General features: G+C 43.7%; 3 protein-coding genes across 3 annotated transcripts; 1 reads left to right on the top strand and 2 right to left on the bottom strand.

Moving 5' to 3' along the window:
• Window positions 1-47: 47 nt before the first annotated feature.
• Window positions 48-7764, bottom strand: LOC149364589 (transforming growth factor-beta-induced protein ig-h3-like). The gene is made up of 6 exons (XM_089574539.1): window positions 7332-7764; window positions 6968-7167; window positions 6404-6593; window positions 3804-3905; window positions 2144-2248; window positions 48-1272 (listed from the first exon to the last, which is right to left on the bottom strand). The coding sequence occupies exons 1-6, from the start codon at window positions 7636-7638 to the stop codon at window positions 1136-1138; spliced, it is 1041 nt and encodes a 346-aa protein (XP_089430665.1). The 5' UTR covers window positions 7639-7764; the 3' UTR covers window positions 48-1135.
• Window positions 7765-7939: 175 nt separating this feature from the next.
• On the bottom strand, window positions 7940-8549 carry LOC149364590 (uncharacterized). The gene has a single exon (XM_089574540.1). The coding sequence runs from the start codon at window positions 8385-8387 to the stop codon at window positions 8148-8150; it is 240 nt and encodes a 79-aa protein (XP_089430666.1). The 5' UTR covers window positions 8388-8549; the 3' UTR covers window positions 7940-8147.
• Window positions 8550-8691: 142 nt separating this feature from the next.
• Window positions 8692-19204, top strand: LOC149364591 (uncharacterized). The gene is made up of 5 exons (XM_089574541.1): window positions 8692-8739; window positions 8859-8916; window positions 14002-14051; window positions 15044-15200; window positions 18895-19204. The coding sequence occupies exons 4-5, from the start codon at window positions 15051-15053 to the stop codon at window positions 19093-19095; spliced, it is 351 nt and encodes a 116-aa protein (XP_089430667.1). The 5' UTR covers window positions 8692-8739; window positions 8859-8916; window positions 14002-14051; window positions 15044-15050; the 3' UTR covers window positions 19096-19204.
• The last annotated feature ends 5035 nt before the right edge of the window (window positions 19205-24239 follow it).

Genomic DNA, 24239 nt, shown 5'->3' on the forward strand with positions numbered 1-24239 from the left:
AGATCGAGAATGAGAAATTTTATATATGCACACTGAATAACAAAAAATTCACCACTCCGAAAAGTTTATTACATAAATGAGTCAGCATCACACTTATAAACAAAAAGGTATACACGCTGAACAATATTTTTGTATATTTGTGCGATAAACACGAATACTATTGGTACATAATAGTGCAGCAAGCTCTACAGGTTGTTCATTTTTTTTTTTTGTCTCACTTGGTGTTGTTCATCGTTGTTTCAGTGACATTGCAGAATAGCTTTGCTGAGGCATTTGAGTGTGCAATAAAGTTGTCTATTTTTGTTTGTGTTTCTCGATTACTTTGATCTTAGTTGAGCAGTGTGTCAGTAAGCATGGAATTTATTTTTTTTTTCATTATTCATAGTTAAGGGCAGAGTAAACTCCACAGCTTGGAACAGATCTTTATGAATGCACTGGCTTTATTTTTCTATTTCGCCTTAGCTGATAAGATTTAGGATGGCTAAGAACACCATTAATTGCTGTAGCTCAGTTTTTATGACAGCCTGGTCAATTACATGTACATGCTATATTTTATATAATTAAAAGACAATAACTGACTGCCACATTCCCCCTTAGCACAGTGAATGCTTCGAAATGCATACATGTGAATGGAAGTGGCAAATGCATGCATTATAAGCAACTTGTGAATTAACTGATCAGAACCAAATATTTACGACTGGTATGATTTGTATGTGGGATTTTAATAGCCCAAGGTGATGCATGGGCTATGAGTGGAGTTCTTTAATGTGCACTGACATTGCACAGGCATTTTTGCCTTCTACTTCCATCAAATTCGGCCAGGATTCAATCCCACAAGCTTGGGCTTGGCAGCCAAATGTCATGGCCACTAATCCACTGTGTCAGCTGCAACACAGTGACAACTATATTATGTAAAAGGAGCTTGGCACGTGTGAGCATTTGTGTCCGATGAGCACATTAAAAAGCGTGCGTGAGAATTAACTAGCATTAAATGCAACATAGGAGTAAGTATAGAAGCCAGCATATGGTGTACAGCTCGCATGTGGCAGTCTACTAAGATGCACTTGACAATACAGAGAAGGGTGCTTCTCAGCAGTTGCAAAGCTATAAAGGGGCAGTGCTTCTAGATGTCCCCTTACACCCTGCCAACGTAGAAGCTAGGGTCAGTTCTGAGAAGTTTAGGTAGAAGGACTGTGTCGATCGCATGAACCACGCCGTTCCTCACAGCCGCATCAGGCATGATGACAGTTGCATCATTGATGCGAACGCCACCTGCAACGAGACTCCTTCAGCTGACAGGCATGAAGCCACAGTGATGCTACCACAGTGTTGTTTGAGAGCAGCTGAAAGCACATTTTGAAATAACAAAACGAACTTTGGCACAGATGTATTTACTATAGTTGGATACAACTCAAGTTTGCAGTGAAGCTCTGCCCATTTTCAGGACTGCCAAGCAGGATTCTTCCGTGACAAAAAGTGCACCGTTTTTAAAACTTTTCTTTTTACCTAAACAAGAACCTAATCAATAGATGAAATTATAAGATCAAGAATTTTTATGCCTCTGGCTTATTTGATGCAGTAAAACGTTAAAAAGCTGATTTTGTTCATTGTTATGATCGGTCACTGGAGTAATACAAGACTGAAACCGAAACAGTGCCAAGAAGAAATCAATTATTAGCTATTTAGCAGTTGTAGGTGAATACCACAGGTTGCTCTATGTATGCAAATGTCTAACGCATTGCTTGAAAGAAGAAAACACACAAGCAAAAACTTGGTGTCTATAGTCCTTTAAAGATTTCGAGACCATCTTATCCAAAGAAGTGTGGTAAAACAAAATCAACCTAAGCCTTTGAATGCACAGATAGACGAACTTCTGAATGATAAAGAGAAAAAGAAAATAAGCTTGCTCATTCTGCTTTTACCCTCTTTTTTTGCCATTTTTTTCATTGTTGAATCACTGAACAACCTGCAACATGCTGCAACATGCAAGCAACAGTTGCGAAATGGTGCTGCTCTTTAAACTTGCTTTCAGCCTCCGTTGAGGCTCCTCAAACTGCTGCTTTCTTGAATTAGACACTGGAGCCCTACAAATGCTCCAACCATTCCGATTCACTAAGCGGACCATTGACAACGTTGTACTCACCATCAACAGCAATATTCAAGTTCTGCCCCTGCAGAGTTTTCAGCTGGCCATTTGTCAAACCAGCACTGAACCACACGTCAGGTACTACATGGTAAAGCAGCACCTCTGCAAAACAGTTTCAAAAATGCATGATGAGACAACCTAGTTTTTTGTAATGGGTGATGGAAATATCACTTCTATGGAGCACATGGGCTCCATTGGAGAAGCGTGATTATCTGTCTATGTAAGTTGGGTGCACACTATGACACATATTGTTACAACTGTAGAAGCAATTAGGGAGTAATTACTCATTAGCATCAACCTGAGTGGTGCCATACGGCTGCAGAGGAAAGCTGTACAACTTTCTCAGATGTGTTGCAGTTGGCGAGAAATTCGGCCCGGTCTGGGGAAATCTACTTCACCTTGAATTCAACTGAAACCTACTCCACCTTGGGGGCTTCTTCTTTGTATGTCTCTCTTTTTTCTGTCGTCCTTGTCTTTTTGAGCGCTTTCACTGTCAGAATGGAAAACCAACTCGTCCACTCCCATTATTCTAAATGCATTGGACTAGCAGTAGAAGCATGGATCCATTCCCAAACCACTAGGAGCAGCAGCAGACACTGTGATACACAAAAAGTGCTTATGTCTAACAGTGGATGTAGACGATAGAAAGACATCAAATAACTATTCCACTCACTTCAAGATATAGTAGCAGCAGAAACCAACATTGCATCGAGTGCATACTAGTTTAATCACCGGTATTCATGCCATTGTTGAGAAATAAGGAGCGAGCTCAAGCATTAGTCAGAACATGCACGGCGTCTGCAGGTTTGATCTTGTCTTGAACGCCACACATAATGGCAGGAAGTGCCATTCATAGCCACATTTGGGCATGCATCATAATGGTGTTTGGTAGTATGCAAGAAGTCTGAACCTATAATTTTGTTTTATCAGACTCATCAAAAGAATTCTTTTTCTTTGGCTAAATGTGGCAATGTTACAATGATGAATACTGAACATATTGTCTCCACCAAGTCTTTGTAGAGCTAAAACAGCCAAGCTTTAATGTTATGAATAACTTTTGAATTATGAACTCTCTATTCTAGTTTATAGAGCATTAATGGTTAAGCATGATTTTCACACATTCCCCTGCTTTCCCTTTTAAATGCTAATAATGCCACATTTGCTTTGAATAACATTCTCATCTTGTGTAAGGTCTACACTGGAAACAGATGGCTTACTTATCACTTTCTCCTTGGAAATATTACTTCTTCTTTTGAGCAAAAGATTTTCAGTACAATTCTTCCTTCTGCAGTTTTGGTTTGACCAAAACATTTTCAGTATGATTCTTCCTTCCACAATTTTGTTTTTTTTTTAATTGTTTGCACTTTTCTTGCTAACCAACCACTTTGCACTTTTGCAAATTTTTTTTATATACCTGTCTGTTTTGCAACAGTAATGAACATTTCTAATCTCATTTTTCTGTGCTCCTTGCTTTTGAGTTCATTTATATTTACTAATACAGGCGAACAGCATGCAATTTATGACTATGGGACAATCTTCTATACAACGTGTTTACTCATCATCGAAGAAAGCAATGAATTATTGAGTGATCAATCAATAAACTGCAGAGCTAACAGAAGACACTGCTACCGCACGGTGTACATGAGAAAAGCTGTACCTTTCAATGCTGTGACATTGCTCGTGAGATGTTTGATGAGGTCTGGGCTCAGCTTTGAGAATGCCTTGTCTGTTGGAGCAAACACTGTGAATGGTCCATCCCCTGTAAGATGGCACAATATTTTTCTCCGGTCTCTTGCACGCTTCGGGATGAGCTGATGTCATATCCTTTGTTCTGGCAACAGCTACCACTGGAAGTGACTAAAGACAGCTTGAACACATAGCACAACCTTGTATAATTCTGCATGTAGTAACACTTAACCTATAGTGGACGAAAGCCCTAGTCCCGGTTGAGTTCTTGTGCTTTTCAAGGCAGGGTCTCTAATACTACAAAGAGTCAAACTCAGAAGACTTGGTAGACACCTGTGGCATCAGCAGGGCTATTACGTGCCAGGAGCGAACTGTTTTCAAGCTGCGTACAGTTTGAGAGTAGATCTTCTTCTGTTGCTTCACAATGTACTGCACTGTGCTTTGTAAAATAGTTGCCGACCTGTGGCCATCTCGTTTTAAGTACAAGCAGATGAAGCTAGCTATACAAGGTTAGATGAGTGAGGCAAAGATGTTGTGATCTGAGGGCATTTGAATAACGAGGAAACATGCGATATTGCATATTTGAAGAAAGAGAACAAGAAGTGTCTGAACCCATCTCTACCAGGCATGAATTTATACTGTGCTTTAAGCCCTGTTAGGAAAGAGTTCAACGCTGTCGACACCACCAATGCAAATGACAGGCTGATAGAGTTTTCCAAGCAGGGAAATGATGTAACCATCGCCTTCCATGAAACCATAACTGACACTTTTAACTTCACTATGCCTGTTGAAAGGCCAATCAACCTTTTTTCCAACCAAAGGTGCCTTGCTGATTGAAGTTTGAGAGTGACTCCATTTATAGTTGCACTGGAATATTGGAAATTTAGTATAACAAGATTTTATTGTGATATCATATGTTGGGGATAAATTAAACACAAACAGACCAATAAAAAAGAGAAGGCAAAACTCTATCCTCTTTTGTATTGTCTAGCTGATGTTTTGCCCAATATAGTGCTCCATTTTTGGTCCCCCCTCACTTTTCACTCTCCACAGCTTCACAAAATTTTCTGCATGCCTTAAGATGCCACAAGGGAGTCGGAGGAGCCACTGCACTTCCTAATAGCTTACTATATGCTGTTTCAAGAATGCTGAAAGCATTGGAAATACCAAGAACCAATTATATGAAATACACAAGTAATTGTACAAACTGCAAAAAGATCCACAGCAATGACACACCTCTGGTAACACTGCAAAGAGATGTGCATTCGAATCTGAAGTAACATGACGACTGCGTGACAAGTGCATTTACTCTTGGGAAAGAGCGAAGCATAAACAATTCAGTAGATCAACACGGAGAAAAATCTCTAAAGTTTTTGCTCAAATTTGCATTAATATAGTGCCTGAAATAGAATGCACAGCCTTCCCAAGTTACATTCACTCATGTAAACAACTGGCATGATTCATGAGCTGATGTGGAAAGTAATGCCAGAAGAATATCATATAACTACGGGTTTGACTTTTTGGCTTAAACAGAAAAAAAGAAGAAAAAAAAACTATGAAAGTATGCTGAATTCAGTTTTTGAAATTCAGTTACACCTAGCTGGCTGTTGAGTACGAGTTAAACTCAGTCAAAGTTGAAAATAATCTACGCAGGGAAGCCAGGGGTGTATGTGGCCAGTGGTATTGTCGGACAAGGAGCACAGTTGTGCAATTTGACGAACCGCTCCGCTTGTTTACTTGTCTCTGTAGGCTGGTAGACCTCTCCTTTATTCATTAAAGTCTCTCTCTCCCTGTAGACTGGCAAGCACTACACCCTCGCCGCCTACTAGCTGAGCAGTGTTTTTTCACTATCGTCACCTCTTTAGAGCAGTTGGTTAAGAAGGTTTATCAACTGCACGCAGTAAGTACACTGACGTGAAACCGTACATGGACGTCCCAAAAAAGTGTCATGTTCGGGTTACTGCGACTAGTGAGCTGCAGTTCCATCGCTGCCATCAAAACGCAGACCATGTCATACCATTGCAGTGCGACAACCCAACAATAACCTTGTTCTTAGAAGTAAACTTCCATGTGCATTTTTGTCTGCTGGCTCTCTCATTTAACTTGCATTACTTTTTTCATAACCATAGCAATTCCTTTTACAAGCACAGCTCCATGTACTTTCACCTGTACTTTAATCGCTGGTAAATAAACTCTTAATACAGACAAAAACAGCAAGATAGATACTAGACTTTTGAACACAGAAGGTTTGCCACTAACACGAAAAAAGTCAGTAATTCATTCTTTGCAAAACAAAATGAGACATGTTACAAAATAAACACCGAAGAAAGTCTGCTGAATTTTCAAAACATAAAAACCGAAAAGTCCAACCCCCCCATTTAACTCGCTATACATCACTGTCAAAGCCCTAACTCAAGCAGTTTTGCCCAAACTGTGTTTTAGCTTCATTCCGGCATGCAGGTAAAGTTACAAGCTTTGCTGATTCAGAATCTAATTCCCTTATAGAAAAGAAAGCGAAAGACCAGCATCCTTGTGTGGATGAAATCATTTAAGCGCTTGTCATCAGCTCACCATCCAAAGCAGCATATAGGCTGGCTGTCTTGATCAGGGAGTCAAGGACAGAGAATGCACTGCAGCGGCTGAGTTCATATGCTGCACTTCCCTTATACAATGAGCAGATCACTTCTGAAAGCACATGTACAACTCCATTGGAGGCCACATTGTCGGTATTGGTGATGTTTCTTCCAACGACAGTGACGGACTGCAATATAGACAGGATACAGCACAGCGAGTTAACACAATGCAGCTAAGCACAAATGCGATCGAACCGCATATCTTGCAACTTTTCTACAAGTGAACTGTGCTCATATTTTTCCAAATAAAAGTGCTATTGAGCTTTGTACATGCTTCACCCATACTCAGCACTGGGCATCATGCTTGTAAGCATTGTCAATCTTTCTACAAAATAAGCAGTTCTGCCATACTTGCAACGTAACAACGGAGTCTAGGCACTACAGGCACATTAGTTTCTATGTACATGTCTCAAATGTCAGCATGCCTATGATGTTCACTAAAAATAATAATTAAAGATGACCTTGTAGTAAAGATAGCAATGACAAAAAGTCCACAGCTCACATGAGTTTGAGGGTAGATGTTGATTCGAAGTTTCCGTCCTGCCAGGAAATCGTCTAGCTGCAAGTTGTTCTTCAATTCGGATTCCTTGTGTGCACCAATTGCAATGTGGTACTTGATGATATTCTTAAGGGGCACATAGCTGCAGTAGCCAGGTACATTTTCAAAGGCTTCATTTGTGGGGCCGAACAGCGTGAATGGACCTGAAGGAATTGTCAGTGCGAAGTTTCAGTAGCTTGTAAACAACTGCCAGCATGATGCATGCCATACGTTCTCAAGAAGTATGAAACAGTTGTTTTAAGATGTATGAAAAAAATGAAAAGTGAACATTTAACATAGTTTAGGGGGACACAAGTGTTCTGCTTACCTTCGTGGTTCAGCAGCCCTGCAAGACCAACCTTGATGATTGCTTCAACTAACTTGGTTAGGTTAAGCTTCTTGGCTACCTCAATCAAATTAGAACGTTTGGTCGACACATTCTGCCATTCAGGTGGCAGCGTTCCGGTCAGCGACTCGATAGTGAGCGCAGATTCAGGGTAGGCACGGGCCACTCCAGGCACAGAGTTGAAGGTGCGGTAGAAAAATGTTTGATTGCCGAGATAGTCAAGGTTAGGGTAGCAGGAAACAAACTGGACAATAACTACGGCAACAGCGACGGCCACAGACGCCTTCATTGCTTCAAAATTGCGCCCTGCAAAGCGAACGAAACGCTTCTCTACCGACCGATAACTGCTGAAGTGTTCCCACGACTGCAGCGAGGAGAGAGGCGGGTGGACGTGCGCAGCAGGATGTTTAAGAATACACTAATCTCCAGTCCACAGCCCCATCCGAAACTCAAGACAGGACAGCGATATGCGGCCATGGCAACGACCTTGGCTTGTCAGCGGGGGCACGCAGTACCGTTTCCGGGAGATTTTGACAGCCGAAAAACTGGCGTTCCCCACCGACAGTACGATCATACTGACAGAACGTAGGTTGCGCAGGTATACTAATCAAGCTCAACTTGTTTTATTTCACATTTTCTAAAACCCACACGTTATTTGTTTCCATAAGGCGACCACAGGCCACTTGATAAGGTGCTATCGCTTCTCCGCACGTCCCCGCGTCGTGTGCAGTGGGGCCCTCGGGCCCCCGGTCCCATCAAGATGGGCAGTGGGTTGCGTCATGCCGAAACATGCCGGAACTAGTTCTTCGGTGGTGGAGAAGCCTTTTCTTTGTCAGAACCAAGGATGTCCTGCTCAAGCTCCCACAGTTCGATGTTCTGCGTGCGGATAGCATTTTTCACGCACTCCTGGTAAACTTTGAGCAGTGGAGCGCAGCGATCTTCCTTGCGTCCCTTGAGAAAATGTTCCGAGAACCAACTCTGAAAGCACGTGTCGTATTGTTTCTTCAGCTCGTTGCACTCTTCTCCGACACTGTTCATCTTGCACAACCATAGCACTGATGCGTGCTGCAGTCAAAAACAAACTGTTTAGTCCGAAATCATATCACCACTCGACTTATCTGACACTAGAGAACTCTTCTTTCCACCAACAACGAACACAGCCGAGCACAATCAACCACCAATACGTTCCCGCTTGAAGCAGGGAAGTGTCTCCTGCGACCCGGTCGAAATAACGCAAGCGTTATTTCCACCCGTGACGTCGCATCCGGTTTAAAAAACTACGTCACGTTCGGCCATTTTTTTTGTTGTTTGATTTATTTTGAGCCGAGCCAACATTGCTTGCAGTAGCTGTATGGCCGGTCGGTGTGTGCTGCGCGCGCTCGTGTTGCCCGTGAGCAATTTCTCTGTTCTTTCTGTCTTTTGGTATGCAAGTATTGAGTGATTGCCCGTTATCTGACATTCGGCATTCCGTTGTCAACTTCCTTGAGCCCAAATATTTTGTGTTTGCAGATCACCCAGGACTAGCACTGAGCCCGCTTGCCCGGCAGTGGACACAAAGGCCCTGAAGGTGAGACTCATCTGTTTTATCCCGAGTTCTGCTCAAAAGCTCAGTGCAGTTCACAGAAAAGAATATGCGCTGAGTATGTTTTTGTACCTTTTGTCAGCCGTCCCAACGTAACTCTTGGCCATGTAAAACACGCATGATTACCAGCTTTAGCGTGCGCCCAAAAAAAAAGGGCGGGAAACTTTTGACAACAGCCCAGTTGAGCTAACCGTTTATGCGATGAGTTTTGTACGTGGTCTGACTTTTTGTGACCCCGCTGCTAGGAAAGTGTGTCGAATACTGACTTAATGGTTTATTATACAGTTGTGTTGCTGTGAATCCATGCGAGCCGCTTTCCGAAACGCTTTGGTGTCCGGAGCGCGTAATCATGTTCTTCTTTTAAATTTATTTTCATTTCACAGCACTTGAAAAGCCGAAGTGCAGTTTACTCGTGTGCACGGACCTTCCCGATTCCTGCTTCGAGTCCGGCGTTCGCTTGCTGGCGCAGAGGCTGAACAAATGAGACGATAAAATGCGGAAGCAGCAAAGGCTTTAAGCAGCCACAGGGTGAGCTCTCCACCTGCACTGAGCATCGGCTTTACATGGGGAAGGTGCTTGGACCCAGGTAGCTAACTAGCATGGAGCGCATGAGGCAACTGGAAAAGCAAGCTTTCTTTTAAATCCTCTAAGCTTAAAGCCTTTTTACAGGTGATGCTGCAGAGATGCCTGAAGGAGGTGAACATTGTGGACAAGGTGCTTGATGTCCTTTGATATTTTGGAAGCTTGTGAGATGCATAAAGCTCGCAAGGCACTGTTGCAGTGTGTGACAGGCTGTCACGGATCTAGCAGATTATAATTTTGAAAGTGGGCTTCCTGCTGTGAAACCGGGAACGCTTGTGCCTCTAGAGACAAGCAGTGGCGAGAAGCCATAGACGAATGTAGGTAGGACAGGTAGCTGAATGAGGGAGTAGTTCCCATATTTGAAGAACACATGGGAAGACAAGGACAAGGCGTTGTTTGTGTTGTTCCTTCTGTGTCTCTCTTTTTCCCACAAGTTAAAAGTAGATACTTGTTGTAGTTTCACTTTTTGAGGCTACCAAGAGATGGAGCACAGGGATGACTCACACAGCATTGGTGCCCATTCACACTTGCGAGTCGCAAAGGGCACGCGACCAGCAGTCGGTTGCGACCAGGCAGCAGCTCGACAACACCGTTGTTCACACTTGCAAGCGCGACCATCGGGTCGCCTTCTCGTTTGAAGCGGAATCTCTAGGGAATGACGTTGTTCGTGCGCTTTCAAGAGCTTCCTCTGTTTTGACCGCGCCTACTGCGCTAGCGCTCGGTTCCTGTAAACTGCTATTCGCAATGTACTACGATGACCTGAGCGAAGGGGAGGATGTCGTGGCGGTTTTGATGTGCACCGCGGTCGTACAAACGTTATGAGGACAGAGGCGCGCTTCTCTGCAGGGCCGGCCTACCAGCCTGCAGTATGTCGGCCTCCGATGTCAGAAAAATGCGCCAATATTGCTTATTCGCGAACATACCAAGCCCTTGGGTAGAGGAATGTAAACAGTGAAACATTTTTGAAGATCGCTGGCCAATACCGAGTTGCTGGCAAAAGTGATAACTGCGACACATGCAAATTTCTTCCCATAGCCGCTTTGCTGCTGCTGCTGCCCAACGCGGCTCGACTGTTGTCTGCTAGCCCGCTGCTAAAGGCGTCGCGGAAATCAAGCATGTCTTGATATTATTATGACACAAGGTCCACAATAAAGCGGTGATGAAAGCAGCATCTTAATTACTAGCGCTGGCCAGGATCCAAAGCGCCCTCAGCTGCGGCATCAATATGAAACCGGCTAGGCTTAGCGACGACTAGGAGCAGCGCAGGTCGTCGCCCGGCGCGCCTGTGAGCGGTGTCGTTGCCGGAAGCTTGGCTCGCTCGCTGATTGGTTCAGCGGTTTGCGACTCGCAGTCACGAGGCTGATAAATCGAGCAGCGAGTGACTGGCCCGCGACTGTCGCTTTTCGACCAAAACGGTCACGCGACCTCTGCGACTCGCAAGTGTGAACGGGCCTTAAGTGTTTTCGTTTCGTTCCTACTGTTTTGTGTACTTGCACCTCTTGATCTCAAATGCGGCTTTGTCATGATCTTGCATGGTGCTATGCTGATAAAAGATGTGTGCGGCACACTTATGGGTGTGTGGCATTCAGGTTCAAGCACCAACGTAGGGCTTCCAGTGCAGTAGGAATTATGAAAGAAAAAAAAGCCTCAAGGATGGGGATGGGCAGTTTAGCTCTTCAGTTTGCCTTTTGTGAAAAATTCTGTGGCAGGAGGTTACATGTCGGCCCACCCCTTATGCAATGCTGCCTTTGGGCCGTTGAGGTACAGATAAACTGACAAATAAACAACAAAAAGCAGTTCCTGTTCAAACAGTATAATTTGCAGCTTTGGTGGAGGATTTTCTGTGGCCCCTTCAGGGAGTGTTTACCCAGAAATTGTAGTTATTGCTTATTGCCTCTTGGTCCCAAGAACCAAACAGTGAATCAATTGCCCTCATGCCTCTTGATGAGGGAATCTGAGAGGTCGAAATTATAATTTACCATAGGTGTGAACAGTAATGGGCTGGATGTATTGCCAAAGAGAACCGAATTCATCTACTGGACTGAGTGGTAAGAATTTCGGGTTGGTTAAAGCACAGATGGCTTAACATCATATCGCCAGATCTTGCATTGTTGGCGTGTGTGATTGTTGCAGTGTGTCAACTTGGGTGTGACAAAAGTTGTAAGCTCAGCCAGAAATGCCTATGCTGTTTGAGCTCTGGGCAAGAGCTTTGAGCGAGGCCACTGCACTGTGTCCTTGTTGTACATTTGGCTTTTGTGGTGCTCCAACTTCCTCCTTCCCCCACCTTTGCTAGGAATGTTGCCATGGGACTGAGAGAAAGTGGTGTGATGTAATTAGAGCAGTGGCATGGCCATAAGATCCATCCGCACAGTACCACTTATAGGTTGTTTGCTGGTTTGGCACCGCAGTCAGAATTGAGGTGAGTTGTGAGTGGGCCACTGTGGAAAATGACATTAGAGCAGCAGCAAACATGGCGCCAATGGTGGAGAGCAAACTTTGATGTCTCTGTTGCCATTGTTTTCAAAGTTATCTGTGAGGTCATCAAGGGCAGCACCTGTTCTGAATGCATTGCATAGCAGTAGATCAGAACTTCACTTTTATAGTTGGGTCATGGGCCTCACTGCAGGAGATGTATCGTCGGTTCAGATTTCACATTGAGACGCACCAAATTCAGCAACCTTACTACTCATAAGTACAGTGAAACCTCGTTAAGGCGTACCTCGTAGCACTCCAGAAAAACTATGTGCAAAGCGGCAATATGCCCAAACTGAAAGCAGCCTAAATATATCCACTTACCTGGTAAAAAATGATACCTGATGCATTTTTAAAAATGTGCTCACGAAACCTTTTAACTGCATAGCTACCGTTCAGCCTCGAACGCAGCTTGTGCAGGGTGTGTAATCCGAAGGCAAAATAACCGCTGGTCCTTAAGGGTCCTTAAAGAAGGCAAGTATAGCAGGGGGCGGCAGAAAGTTACGTGGGCGGATGAGATTAAGAAGTTTGTGGGGATACGGTGGCTGCAGCTGGCGATGGACAGGGTTAATTGGAGAGACATGGGAGAGGCCTTTGCCCTGCAGTGGGCGTAGTCGGGCTGATGATGATGACGCCGCCATCCTGCTGCAGAACATCTGCAAAGAGCCCTTCACAGGCAGCGTGGCTGTCGATACTGAGAGCTTCGCCCTGATGTGAGACACAATGCTGCTTATTTCATTTGGGAAACACGCTATCCATGAAAACGTTGGTGATATGAGAATGCAATGAGATGGGGCGGGACCACAGCTGCACAGTGGCGCAGATCAGCCGGCAACGCAGCAATGGTAGGTGTGGTGCATGGTGGAAAACTGAAATCTGCGTCAGAAAGGCTAAGTCATGTGACAGCGGTAAGCAGTAGCTATAGCAATGGGTACATCTGCATGGCTAGGGTCGTGGCTGCTCGTACACCTGCACCTGCAAACAGGTTAGTGACGGGCCTCGGGTGTGGCGAGGACAGGCTGGCAGCCCCCTTTAAGAGTGCTGTCTTTCCAGACGCATCAAGCAGCTGCAAGTAGGCTAGGCATGTCAGCAACATGTCTCATTATGTCAGTGTGGTGTATGCATTAAGAGCACTCATGAACTTTCCTTTTTAAATAATATGCATTTAAAAAAAAAACGGTGCACTGTTAGTCTTTTGTGCAGCGAGTAGTTTTTTAAACCTTGGCACAGTTAGCTTAACACACTGCACATCCATATCTTTACCTTCTCTTAGTATTGGTCACCAGCTACAAAACTGGAAAACTACTCCTAATGGAATTTTGGCTTGCGACAAAGACTGCTCCAAAATGCTCGTGGCCATTCCCTCCTCTGCACATGCTGTATGGTGTGTAATATTCATTTTTCTCATGGGCATTGTTACAAGTGGCAAACTGGATAGGGTATCATCGTTTGCGTAAGAACTTAAGGACACTGAGAGGTTCCCTAGGCAGCTGCTTGGCCACCCACTGATTTCAAGGTGATTGCACTCTGCTTTTCAATGAATGCAAAATCCTGACGCGATAGTGTCTGCAAATGTTTTTGCCACCTCCCCTTCCCCCCGTCCTTTTTTTGTCTCCTTCTTTTATATATTTTTCTTGGATGTTGCGAGTGCTGTGTATTATGCAAGAAGCTTGAATTAGGAGCTTCAAAAAAATTTGATTGCTGGTCTGCACACGATTGTCTCCATGTCCAGGTTTTGCACTATTTCCTAATCCCTGGCATTTATTGGCACTTTCACTTCATTAAAACTTTTGTGTGTGTGTGTGCTGGCACAAATTTTGGGAAGCTCCTTTTCTAGCGCTTGCAAGTTCTTTCCATGTTTTCGTTTTTCATGGGGCGGGAGCTTCATGGCACATCCAGTCCATCAACCTTGGCGTTTTCAGATACTTTGTCCCATTGCACTTGTGTAGTGTGGAGGAGCCACCGCTGCTCTTAAGGTATTTCTAACCATGTGCTTCTTTTCCTCCATTGTTTCAGCTTGTTCCAAGGAGTCCCCAAGAGCTCTACGAGATCACATCACTTATCGCGTAAGTGATGTGGATTTCCAAATCCACTTTGTGGAATTTCTACCACTGCCTTTTGTAACTGTGGCCATTTCTGATTGGAGTGCATTTTGCTTTAGCTGCAATTGAAGGCTTTCAATTTTTTGTAGTTGCCAATCCAGAGCATTTAGTATTTCAGTAAAACTTTCTGCTGGGTGAGTTGGCTGATTATACTAGTATGTTGTAGACAGAAGAAGAAGTCACTGCACTCATCGCTCTCAAAAACACTTCTATGTTTGCACATGTGCAGTTGGTTGCTAAATGTATTATGTGACTAGAATTTGTTTACATTCTGAGTGTAGGTGCTAAGAAATTGTGTAATCTGGGAATGTATTGACTGGAAGAGATCGAGTATAACTCCATGGAACATTTTTACTTGCAATTTTGAGCGTACGCACCAGGACTCTATCAGCGAGGTTGAACTGTGGCTCAGTGGTTATGGTGCTCGGCTGTGCTGACCCGAAAGACGCGGGTTCGATCCCGGCCGCTGCGGGATTGAGCCCGCCTGTTAATGTCATGACCATTATGCAAATTGTTTTGGCAGTAGACGTGGACACTATATGTTGTTCTTTGCTGCTGTTCTGCTTCAAATCTAACATTGACAACACAGCAGTGGCAAGGTACAACAATTGCACACATTAGGTTTCAGAGCGTGTTGAGTATGAGGTAGGTTCTCTGAAAGTAGGCCAAAATATAGGTTTTAATTTAGTTTCTTAGTGAGCTACTTTTGTTCGCTATCTGACGTGACTGGCTTCTGAATTGCAAGTTAGGGTAGAACTTCTTAGCTCTTTGGGGGGCATCATTATTTGACAGCATTAGCAAGACCATTTACTTGCTGTGTATACTTGGAAAAAGCATGCCACCACCACCTCTGCTGGTTGTAATGGTGTGATTCATTGGCAGTACCGTTAACAGGATGTTGCTTTAAAATGTTGCTGTTTCGCTTTTGTGAAACTTGTGTGATGTTCCATTCACAGAGAGCTGATGCCAGTGCTGCCCCAAGATGGCATCTTTGTGGTGGACTCACTCCTTGTAAAGCCCAACGCCCACCAGACCGCTGCAGTGCTGTGGAAGTGGAGGGATGATGGAGGGCTATGGCACCCATACTCTTCCATTGACTGCAAGATCATTGAGGTTGGTGCCTGCATGTCCACTTGTGGCTGCTATTTTACAACTGCAACCATTTCATACTATGTCCTGGTTCACAAATGAGCAAGCGCCGGGCTGCGTACACTCATCACCTTTTCACTGTTTATGCCTTGCACTGCCTGTAGTGTGATATTGAAAGTTGAACTACAGCGTAATCCGCTTACGATACCAGATATAACTATATAGTGCTTAAGATGCTTTGTCTCCTTGCTTTTTTTTTTTTTTCATAGCCTTCTCCGCAGTGCTCAGGTGCATTTGGGCGAAGTATCGAAAAATGATGACTAGCTTGGCTGGCATTTCCTCTTAGTCTCTGAATGGATCATGCCGTCAGAATTTCACGAAATTATGGACATGTACACCAGGGAATTGTTTTAGAAATTTATCCAGGATTTATATTGTGAAGAAAAATAGCGTAAGATGCATAATTTTTGCGTTTGTTATACGGCAGATTACAAGAACCAAGGTTCTATTGTATTTCTCTGAAGGGCTGTGATGGCTTTGCAGGGTGTGTAGCAACCTTGAATCATCAGGGGAATTTTCTTTACCTGGAGAAATGAGGGAATTGTGAGGGATACGATCAAGAAAGTGGCCAAGTTAGAAAAAGGACTGACTGAAATTAACGCAGTGGTCTGCCGCAAGTTTCGACGGTACTGCGAGTGCCCAGCACACGGTCTCTCCACATTGGCGTGGCATATTTTTGCTTCTAACATGTATAAGGCATGGCAGCCTGTCTGTTTTAGGTGTCTTTTTCTTTTCATCCATGATGTGAGCATTGTATATTCTGGTTCATTCTGTACAGGTTCCTGGACTCGACAGTAAATTTGCCACCCTAGCGTGGCATCAAAATCAATCGAGAAATCTTGCTCTCGGGCCTCGTCAATCTTGTAGGCCATTGCAGAAACAAACAAATAGAGGCTAGTTTCTCTGCGGTTTGAGCTGTGATGAGGTCATAGAAAGCTGATATTTTTTATGGAAATCTCTTGGTTAGTTTTATGGGGTTTTATGGCGCATAAGCAACTATGGCTATCATGCGCCAAACACAAGGAATTCTCTTGGTGCTTGTCCCGTGGCATTGCTGTTGTCAAAAGGGGTGCCAGAGTGAGCACGGGTGCCTTCATTGGAAAGGCAGGAAAAGGCAGTACTTTTCACTGGTAGAAAAACCAACCTTTGAAAGCCTGAAATAATCTCTGGCAGTACAATGAGCAGTTTATGAATCCCCTGAAAGCATGCGGAGTGTTTCATTTAGATAATTTTCCAGCATTTTCTCAAAGTGGTGCTCTTTGTTTCTTCTGTAAAAGCACATATGACCACCACTCTTATGAACCATTAAAAGAGAGCAGGAACTTGTGAGCATAATTTTAAGAAACTTCCAAATCTAAGAGCCTAGATCACTGAGGCACTTCTCGTCTGGTGTGACGGAAAACAGCTGCCGAAATTGCTGCACAGATTCCGAATTGAAATGTGCCAGCATCTGTGGGCCTGTTATGGCAAGGGATTCCAGTGTGGTGAAACCCATACACAAGAGTTAAGCGGGCCATGTCCCGTCAAGAATGATGCATCTGGGACAGCATTCCACGGTTGTAGCTGTCTCTAGGTGTCACGAGGCAGCGTGGAAGACGTAGTCTTGTTAAAGCTCTCACTCGCGTTGTAGCTTAAGCTGCTGTTCATTTATTTTTTTGTGTAATCTTTTGTTTCTCAGCAATGTGTCACATCAGGTCATACGCCTTTTCAGTGCGAACTGTGACAAGAGGAGCATCTCCACTTGCCAGCTTACAAATTCAGGCTGTCATGTCTTTCCCTGCTCACAGTTATGCTTCAGGCAAATTGTACCATTCTACATGATTTCCCCTCATTCATTGAGATGCTCAATAAGCATTAGGATGTGATATATTATGAGGAGTAAAATATTGGTGTGGAATACTCGGTTTCATTGCTGCATTTTGAGGAAACATGTTTGTATTGTAATTTTAACTATCTGTATTGATATCTGAACTACTCTAGAATATTCAGTTGTATTTGCTCTGAATTTTATTACTATTGTCTGCTTCAAAATGAAAAATTTGATGTTGACACGCACTTGGCAGAGAACATCAAATGCTGGGAAGAATAAAGAAAAGGGTAGCCACCTATAATAAAGAGATGGACTTCGTAAAAGAAGCTTTCTCAAACAGGGAAAGCAAATCTCTTTTCAATGCAGCTTTTGCAGCTTCATAAATTTTTTCTGTGAATTGATCATGTATACTGTCCATTATTATCGCCACTATGTTTCTCGCTTCAACCGTCGGGAATTCAAAATGAGTAGCTTGCTGGACGCCCAGTTTTAATTTTCTTTGTTGAATGTTCCAGCTCGCCTAGATAGCATATTTAACTCAGGAATGCATTTAGCGGCTACATTTTTGTCTTTTTGTCCGCAGATTTTTGTTATTCCATCCACACTGCAAGGAAACTCGACCATGTAACGCACGCGGAAAGATATTTGCGTGGGATTGGATTCGTACTTTATGTGCAATGTGGATAGCACCAATGCGCTGCACTGGGAGCATTTTCATCCAATGCAAGCAGATGCTGCTTTCAGTTGGCATCTAGATCACAAGGAAAGCAAATATTTATTTTTAAAATGCATTGTACAAAACAAATTTTATCTGCTTATGAATGCACAACATACAGTGCGAGATCGCCAAAAAAAACTGCCGGAAAACGTTGCACCCTTTTATCCTTTTGGAATGGGCTGAGTGTTACAAGTCTAAAAACCAAAGCTGAATACAACGGCCAAATCGCGTATTCCAACAGTGATTGTCCCAAGTGAGCTGCTTGGTTTCAAAACTCGACATTGCCCCTCACCCGCTTGTCTTTGCTAAGCATATCGTAGTACCAGCCGGCAATTCGAAAAGCCTTGCTATACACAGCGTGTGTATGAGAGCAGACGACGCAGCAGTTCCTTTGTCTCTACTTTTGGAGCCCGCGTGACCAGGGTTGCTGCTCTTCCTTGGGAGTGACGTTATGACACACCCCGGCACTCAGAAAGCGAAACCGCTCAGTATAAGTAACACGATAATAAATTATTTATGGTGCATATATCAATCGTGCAGCATGTATATGTGCCGTGGGGCAATACACAATGTTTGAAACAAAGACGCCAACGAAAAAATTTGGTGTCCCCTCCCTTCCCCATTATAGGTCTTGGGTTTAGCATATGGAGCCTTTGACCTCCTGTGTGCCGCCAGCGTCGGGAGCCACAAAAGGAAATGCAGCAGTGTTGCTGGCTGGCCAAGCTTAGCTGCCAAGACTTGATACCTGATAATTTGATCCTCTTAATTAGTACTGGTCTGACCCAGTGAAACCCTTTTGTTGTTTGTCTTGACTATTTTCATTCTCTCTTGAGCTCTGTGCACACTTTTTTGTGTGTCGTTCTTCCAGCACATCTTGCACAATGTTGCCTTTATCTTTTTTTTTAAGATCTTTCAAAAGTCCATGCACAAGGCCACTACAGGAGTGTGTAGGCTGCTGCGATAGTGTGTTGGGAGATGTTCTAATCTTTTTCTGTCTTGCATGCATTCCATGTTTTTATGTGAATTTGTGGGTTTCTCTTAGTGGTTTATTAGTTGCATTTTACTTTTCTCAGCTTGCCCACTTTTGTTCTCTTTTCATGGCATCCAACCCTGCATATGGCTGACACTAGGGGAGGGACTGCAGCAACCGACCTTGCGGGGCGTGGCGTTCTCTGGTCCCAGGCACCTGTTCATCGTTCCAGGCTACTGGCTCAAGAACGTGCTCACAAGTCTGCACCCTGGCCTGCAACCAGAGTGACAATAGACCTATGTCGGCCGGAACTGCTGTGCCAAATAAAGCATTCCTACCAACATGCCTTGTCGGTGATTAATGAAGCGTATGAATAGATTACTAACAACTGGTTGGCCCTATAGACAAACCATGTTACAAAACAGTCGGTTGAGACCATACCCAGCCACCACATTGTTTCCTCTGCAGAGCCGCATATTGCCTTTCTGTTCGTGCCCCTGCAGCAGAAAATGCTGCAGAGTTAATGAGGAAAATAAATTTCACTGACAAGCTGCTCCGAGACTACTGCTAAGGTACTGAAGCCCAGTGGAAATGTTAATCAGGTAATGAATGTTTGTGGGTGCTGCACGTGTACTTTCAATGCATAGGAGGGGCCAATTTCAACTTTTTTTACAGGTAGGTAGCGCCTTTTCTGATTGCACCATCCCTTGGTGTGGGATGCTTCTGCCTATACCACCACCTCATTCAGCACTGACAGTGCTAGGAAAGCTCTTGCTGAATATTGTAATCTGGGTGCTTTTAATTGAATGGTCTTTGTAGGTATTTCAAAAGGGCTAGGCAACCGTCCTAGCACTACTGGGGTTCCAACCAACAACAAACTAGGCAGATTCTGTAGCGCTTGGCTCTCGCTGGCAGTTAGTGAAATTGGTATCTCCCTAAACTGCACTCTGAAAGAGCATAAAGGAAACTCTTCCACGGTAATTCATGACATGGAAAACACGTGGCTACATTTCTCTTGAAGGCACTTTTTGAGCAGGAATTGGGTTTCACCCAGTTTTCATGATGCTTTGGGTGCACAAACTGGGTAATGTTGGTCTTTACCTGTTAAAAAAGGGCCCTAAATGATTAAAATGATATTTGGTAAATTCGATTTACAGTCTTCTCTTATCGTTTCTGACCTATCTTTCCTCAAACAGAACAGTGGCTGATTGAATTCACATCACTTGTTAATGTCAGATTAAATTTTTTTCTTGCTCTGACCTTTCTTATCTGCTAATGGCCATTATTGCCCGAGAGGTATGTAGGGTGTGTACTGTACACACACATAAATCGCCTCATTCAAATCTGCGCCATTTACAGAAAGGTACTTCGGTCCCGTCAAAATCTCGTATTTCAGTGCGACAAAACTGCCGGTAGTACACGCTTATTCAACGGCCGTACAGCTTACCTGTCCTGACCGATGATGAAGCATGGCAATGCAGCGTGCTGCACGTGGCCATCGTGCTTTCGAGAGCCCCGGACCGACAGTCTATGAAGGGTCATTACATGCACTATGCGCGCGTTGCTTGGTGTGGGTTGTGGTCTCTGCGGCTGCTTCACTGGAGTTCTTTTTTTTTTTTTTACCCTGCGCTCCTGTCACGACGTGGGGCCAGTTTATTTTAGAACATGCGAGGCCGATCGAGTGGCATCTATGAGGCGCCGCTAATGCTGCCAGTGCTGATGAGCGGTCGCATATAAGAATGACAAGACCAGTGAATGCATTAAACCCTCTCGTCGGGCTCTCTTTATTCCGAACTGTGTGTCAAGAACTATTTTCGGTCCCCTTACCCTTAATTTCAAATCGGCATGATTTGAGCGTCGAGTTATGCCCGACCATTGGCGCTTGGCGTTGCAACGATATATATCCTTCTCATGGCGCGCGCACAATTTGGCTTTAAACGTGATGGTCCTTACTTTCGTCTTCAAAAGTCTTGGCGCAAATCTCAAAAGTTTACTTACAACAAAGATAAATATAAGACTGCTCAAAAAGAGCACGCGGCTACAAAACCACCGTGCCGTCCACTCTTGGCACCCTCAGTTCGAATAGAATTTGACCAAAAGTTTGAGCTAAAAAAGCGAGCACGAACAACGAGAGTTCACCGTGAGTGTGTGTGTTTGAGGAAGGGTCGTGATCAATAGGTTTTGCCACTAAAAGGACTGATCGTGGTGCTTGCGTGCGGAACAGCGAAACGATGATATCGATACGAGATGGAAGTACGCGTTATATGTTGTTCCGCAGCTGGCGCTTCTATAGTCCGCACAATGAAAAGTGGAAGGATTGATTTTTTTTTCTTTCAAAACAAACGTTGAGTAGAGCCCCGCTGTTACGTTCGCGGTTGCTGCGTTTTACCAGTGGTACGTTTTCATGAGCCAGCCCAGCTGCCGCGCAGATCGAAGCCCATGTATACTTAATTGAAACTCGATCGCCTGTATCTGTTACATAACGCAATTGTTGCATAATTTCCGCATCGTATGCCGCGGAAGTCGCCTCGCGGTGTTAGTTTACACCGTTCCGGCATTCGTTCAATGCGTATGCAATGTCGGCGACGGGTAGAAAAAGCAAAATATACACTCTATCGGCGCTTGTCCGCCGCTGTGTAAGACGACTTATGGCGGGAAGCCCCCACGCCAAAGCGAGTACGCTTACAGAATAGGTGATTTTTGGTGGGGCTGTTGGCACAGTTACATCGCCGCTGTGATGCCAGCGCGAACGACCCTAAAGCGCGAAAACGAAACTATGCCGCGACAGACGGCACAAGCAGCACTGTACGAGATGCGGTTGCGCGCGTTGGCTCCGATGGTTTTGTTTCTGCCATCCGCTTTATTCTTGTCACCTGCACCTTAAGATACACAATTTCGAGATTCCAATAGGCGATGATTGTATGGGATTAACGCGGCCACCGCGATAACAGCGAAGAGGAGCACGCGTACCGCAGCTTCGCACGCTCTGGGCATGCTCTCTCTTAGCTGCTAAAACCCTTCCACAGACAGCTGCTCAGAAGCGGAATGGACATTTGAGCTACAGTTTGCATAGCATCATGGAAAAAAATAGCACACTCATCACTTGTGTTGTTTGGTCTTCTTTGCTCATGCAGAACAATCCAGAGAAGGACATGGCGCACACGTCATAATAATAAAAAAAAAACTGCAGGCAACGGTGCACAATTTTTTTTCACGCTAAACATTCATCTACGTTTCCTGGCTGTTACTTTTTTTTTTGCGGTCCTGTGAAAAACTCTGCAGCAATGTGTTTTGTTGCATTCGACGCTCTGGTGCATTTAACAACTATATGTGGACACTTGAGTGCACTCTGAACTCTCACTTTAGGTTGTACACGCGTATATGTTGCCCAAAAATTTAACTTCATATTGTCTCTCTCAGATGCACACAAATCACGTACATCACCACCTCGACAACATGACCACAGATGTCATGCATATTCAAGAATGCTGATTCCATGGCTGCAGTTGAGGTTTTCGGCCAGAAGCATGGGTAACGGGGTGAGCTTGCACAGGTTGATCGCTTGCAACAGAGAAGTAATCACTAGCGAAATGCGTCGTAGCATGTGCACCGACATTTGCAGCTGAACTGGTTTTTACTGCAATGTGAAATGTGTAGTAGTCACTGAAGTAGAAAATAACTCAAGCGTGTACTGCAAAAACAAAAAAATAAAATCAAATTGATTCAGCAGGTGACTGTGAGAGTTTTCAGTTGCAACGTATATATGCCAATCCTAATTTATCTTCGAGAAAGTACTCTACAAGCTAAAATAAGTTCAAAATTGATGGCCTACGGATTGTTTCACTGAAGATGTGGCAATTTTTTAAATAGATTAAATACAGCTCAGATGTTTATTTAACCCGCAGGCTTGTAAATTAATATAACATATTTAACTTTTTACCAGTTGCAGTAATGCACCTTATTTATTGAGAGGTTGATTATAGCTGGCCGTAATATCCGCATCAGTTTTTAGATTTTTCAAATTGTGATTCTCATCGCGGCTGCAGCGCACTGAGTTTGGGGTGCCCAAATGGGCGAAACTGTACGGGCCAGGAGCACTCGCATCCACGCCTACAAGTCCATACCCAGCTCTTTCCTCGAGCAGTTCCCACTGCGGTAACTAAAGTGTATACACACTTTATTCCCTGCTACTGTTTTTCAAGCTCAGCCAGTGTAAAAACAGATCCCTTTAAGAGCTGTTCCTTATAAAAGAACTAATCCCAGCTAGGACATATCTTCCACAGAAAGATTACAGCAGAAGCCTTAACACAGCTGAAATACCTGCAGGCTTTTGACAGGTATCAACTGAAAATGTAGACAGTTTACTCTCACAAATCCCAACTGACCCCTGCTGAGATCACACACAACCCTGTGGTTTCCGTAGCTGGTGACCACTCGAAATCTGTCATGCTTGTGAAGTTGACCTGCTATTGGTCCAGGACAAACATTTGGCTTTTATTATGTCATTAACTGGAACTATTTGCAATGATGTTTCAGGCACACCTCAGTTTTGATTACATAGTTTCACTTAGTTCCAGCTCGAACAGTGAAGCTGCTTTGCAAGAGGTGTGGCATCATATATTAGCAAACAGCTATGATTCTTAATTTGAAACTGTGGCCAACAAATTTCTGGTTGAGACTGGGTGATATTAGTTCATATCAGCCGCAACTATGTCAAATTCTCAGTTTAGGATGTTTCCCTTGCACGTATGTAAATCCAGATGGCAATTGCCCAGTGAAAGCAAATTATATTTCACCTGAACTATAGCTTATCAGCTCCTGCCTTCATGACTGTAGAAAAAAGGTTTAAAGCTCCTTCAAGTAAGTGCAATATCAGTACAAGACCCACTTAATTTTCATTGAAAGGTATGATGGCATTTTCATCAAGCAGAGAGAGACAGTGGGGATTTAGAACTGCAATGTGAGACATGGGTCATATGGTTACTTGGTCATCACAAAGCTCAACTTTTCTTATTAAATAGAAGTAGAAATAATTTGCTTATTGTTAAGATGTCAGGTTGAAAGCTCTTGACTTTAGTTGTTATCAAAGCTGCTGAGCAAGAAAATTGTGTAAAGCACACATTTTACCCCATTAAAGATGAAGCATGGAAGAACATACTATCAGATGAACCTGTGCTCACTGAAAAAATAATGCAGACAGTACAATAAGAGCCAACAGCCCCTGTGAAATAATTTAAAGGCCCAGATTGCAGTATAAATCAATCATAAATCAATATGTTCAGAATAATGTTTGCAAAGTTTTAAATCAGGTCATTTACTGAGCAGAACAAATAAAATGTACTGCACTCGTTCTGTTCACACATTTTTGAAAAGACCTCTTTGCTGTTTTTCTTCCATTCACACAATATTAAATTAAAGATTACAAACAGCCTGACTGTTGTAGATACATAAGGGCAAACTGTGCAATTACTCCTACCGGAAGCAAAAGAATCAAAACAACCAAAA

This window comes from Amblyomma mixtum, chromosome 2 (assembly GCF_055824585.1).
Source record: "Amblyomma mixtum isolate Tamu chromosome 2, ASM5582458v1, whole genome shotgun sequence".
In the NCBI taxonomy this organism is placed as follows: Eukaryota; Metazoa; Arthropoda; class Arachnida; order Ixodida; family Ixodidae; genus Amblyomma; species Amblyomma mixtum.

Excerpts from the sequence above, each read along its gene's own strand:
- LOC149364589 (XM_089574539.1), bottom strand. The coding sequence starts at position 7,638 with ATGAAGGCGTCTGTGGCCGTCGCTGTTGCCGTAGTTATTGTCCAGTTT. Across the intron at positions 7,168-7,331 it reads AGGGCTGCTGAACCACGAAG|GTCCATTCACGCTGTTCGGC; the intron begins GTAAGCAGAACA and ends CAATTCCTTCAG. Across the intron at positions 1,273-2,143 it reads CTTGAATATTGCTGTTGATG|GTGGCGTTCGCATCAATGAT; the intron begins GTGAGTACAACG and ends GTCTCGTTGCAG.
- LOC149364590 (XM_089574540.1), bottom strand. The coding sequence starts at position 8,387 with ATGAACAGTGTCGGAGAAGAGTGCAACGAGCTGAAGAAACAATACGAC.
- LOC149364591 (XM_089574541.1), top strand. The coding sequence starts at position 15,051 with ATGCCAGTGCTGCCCCAAGATGGCATCTTTGTGGTGGACTCACTCCTT. Across the intron at positions 15,201-18,894 it reads TTGACTGCAAGATCATTGAG|GGGAGGGACTGCAGCAACCG; the intron begins GTTGGTGCCTGC and ends GGCTGACACTAG.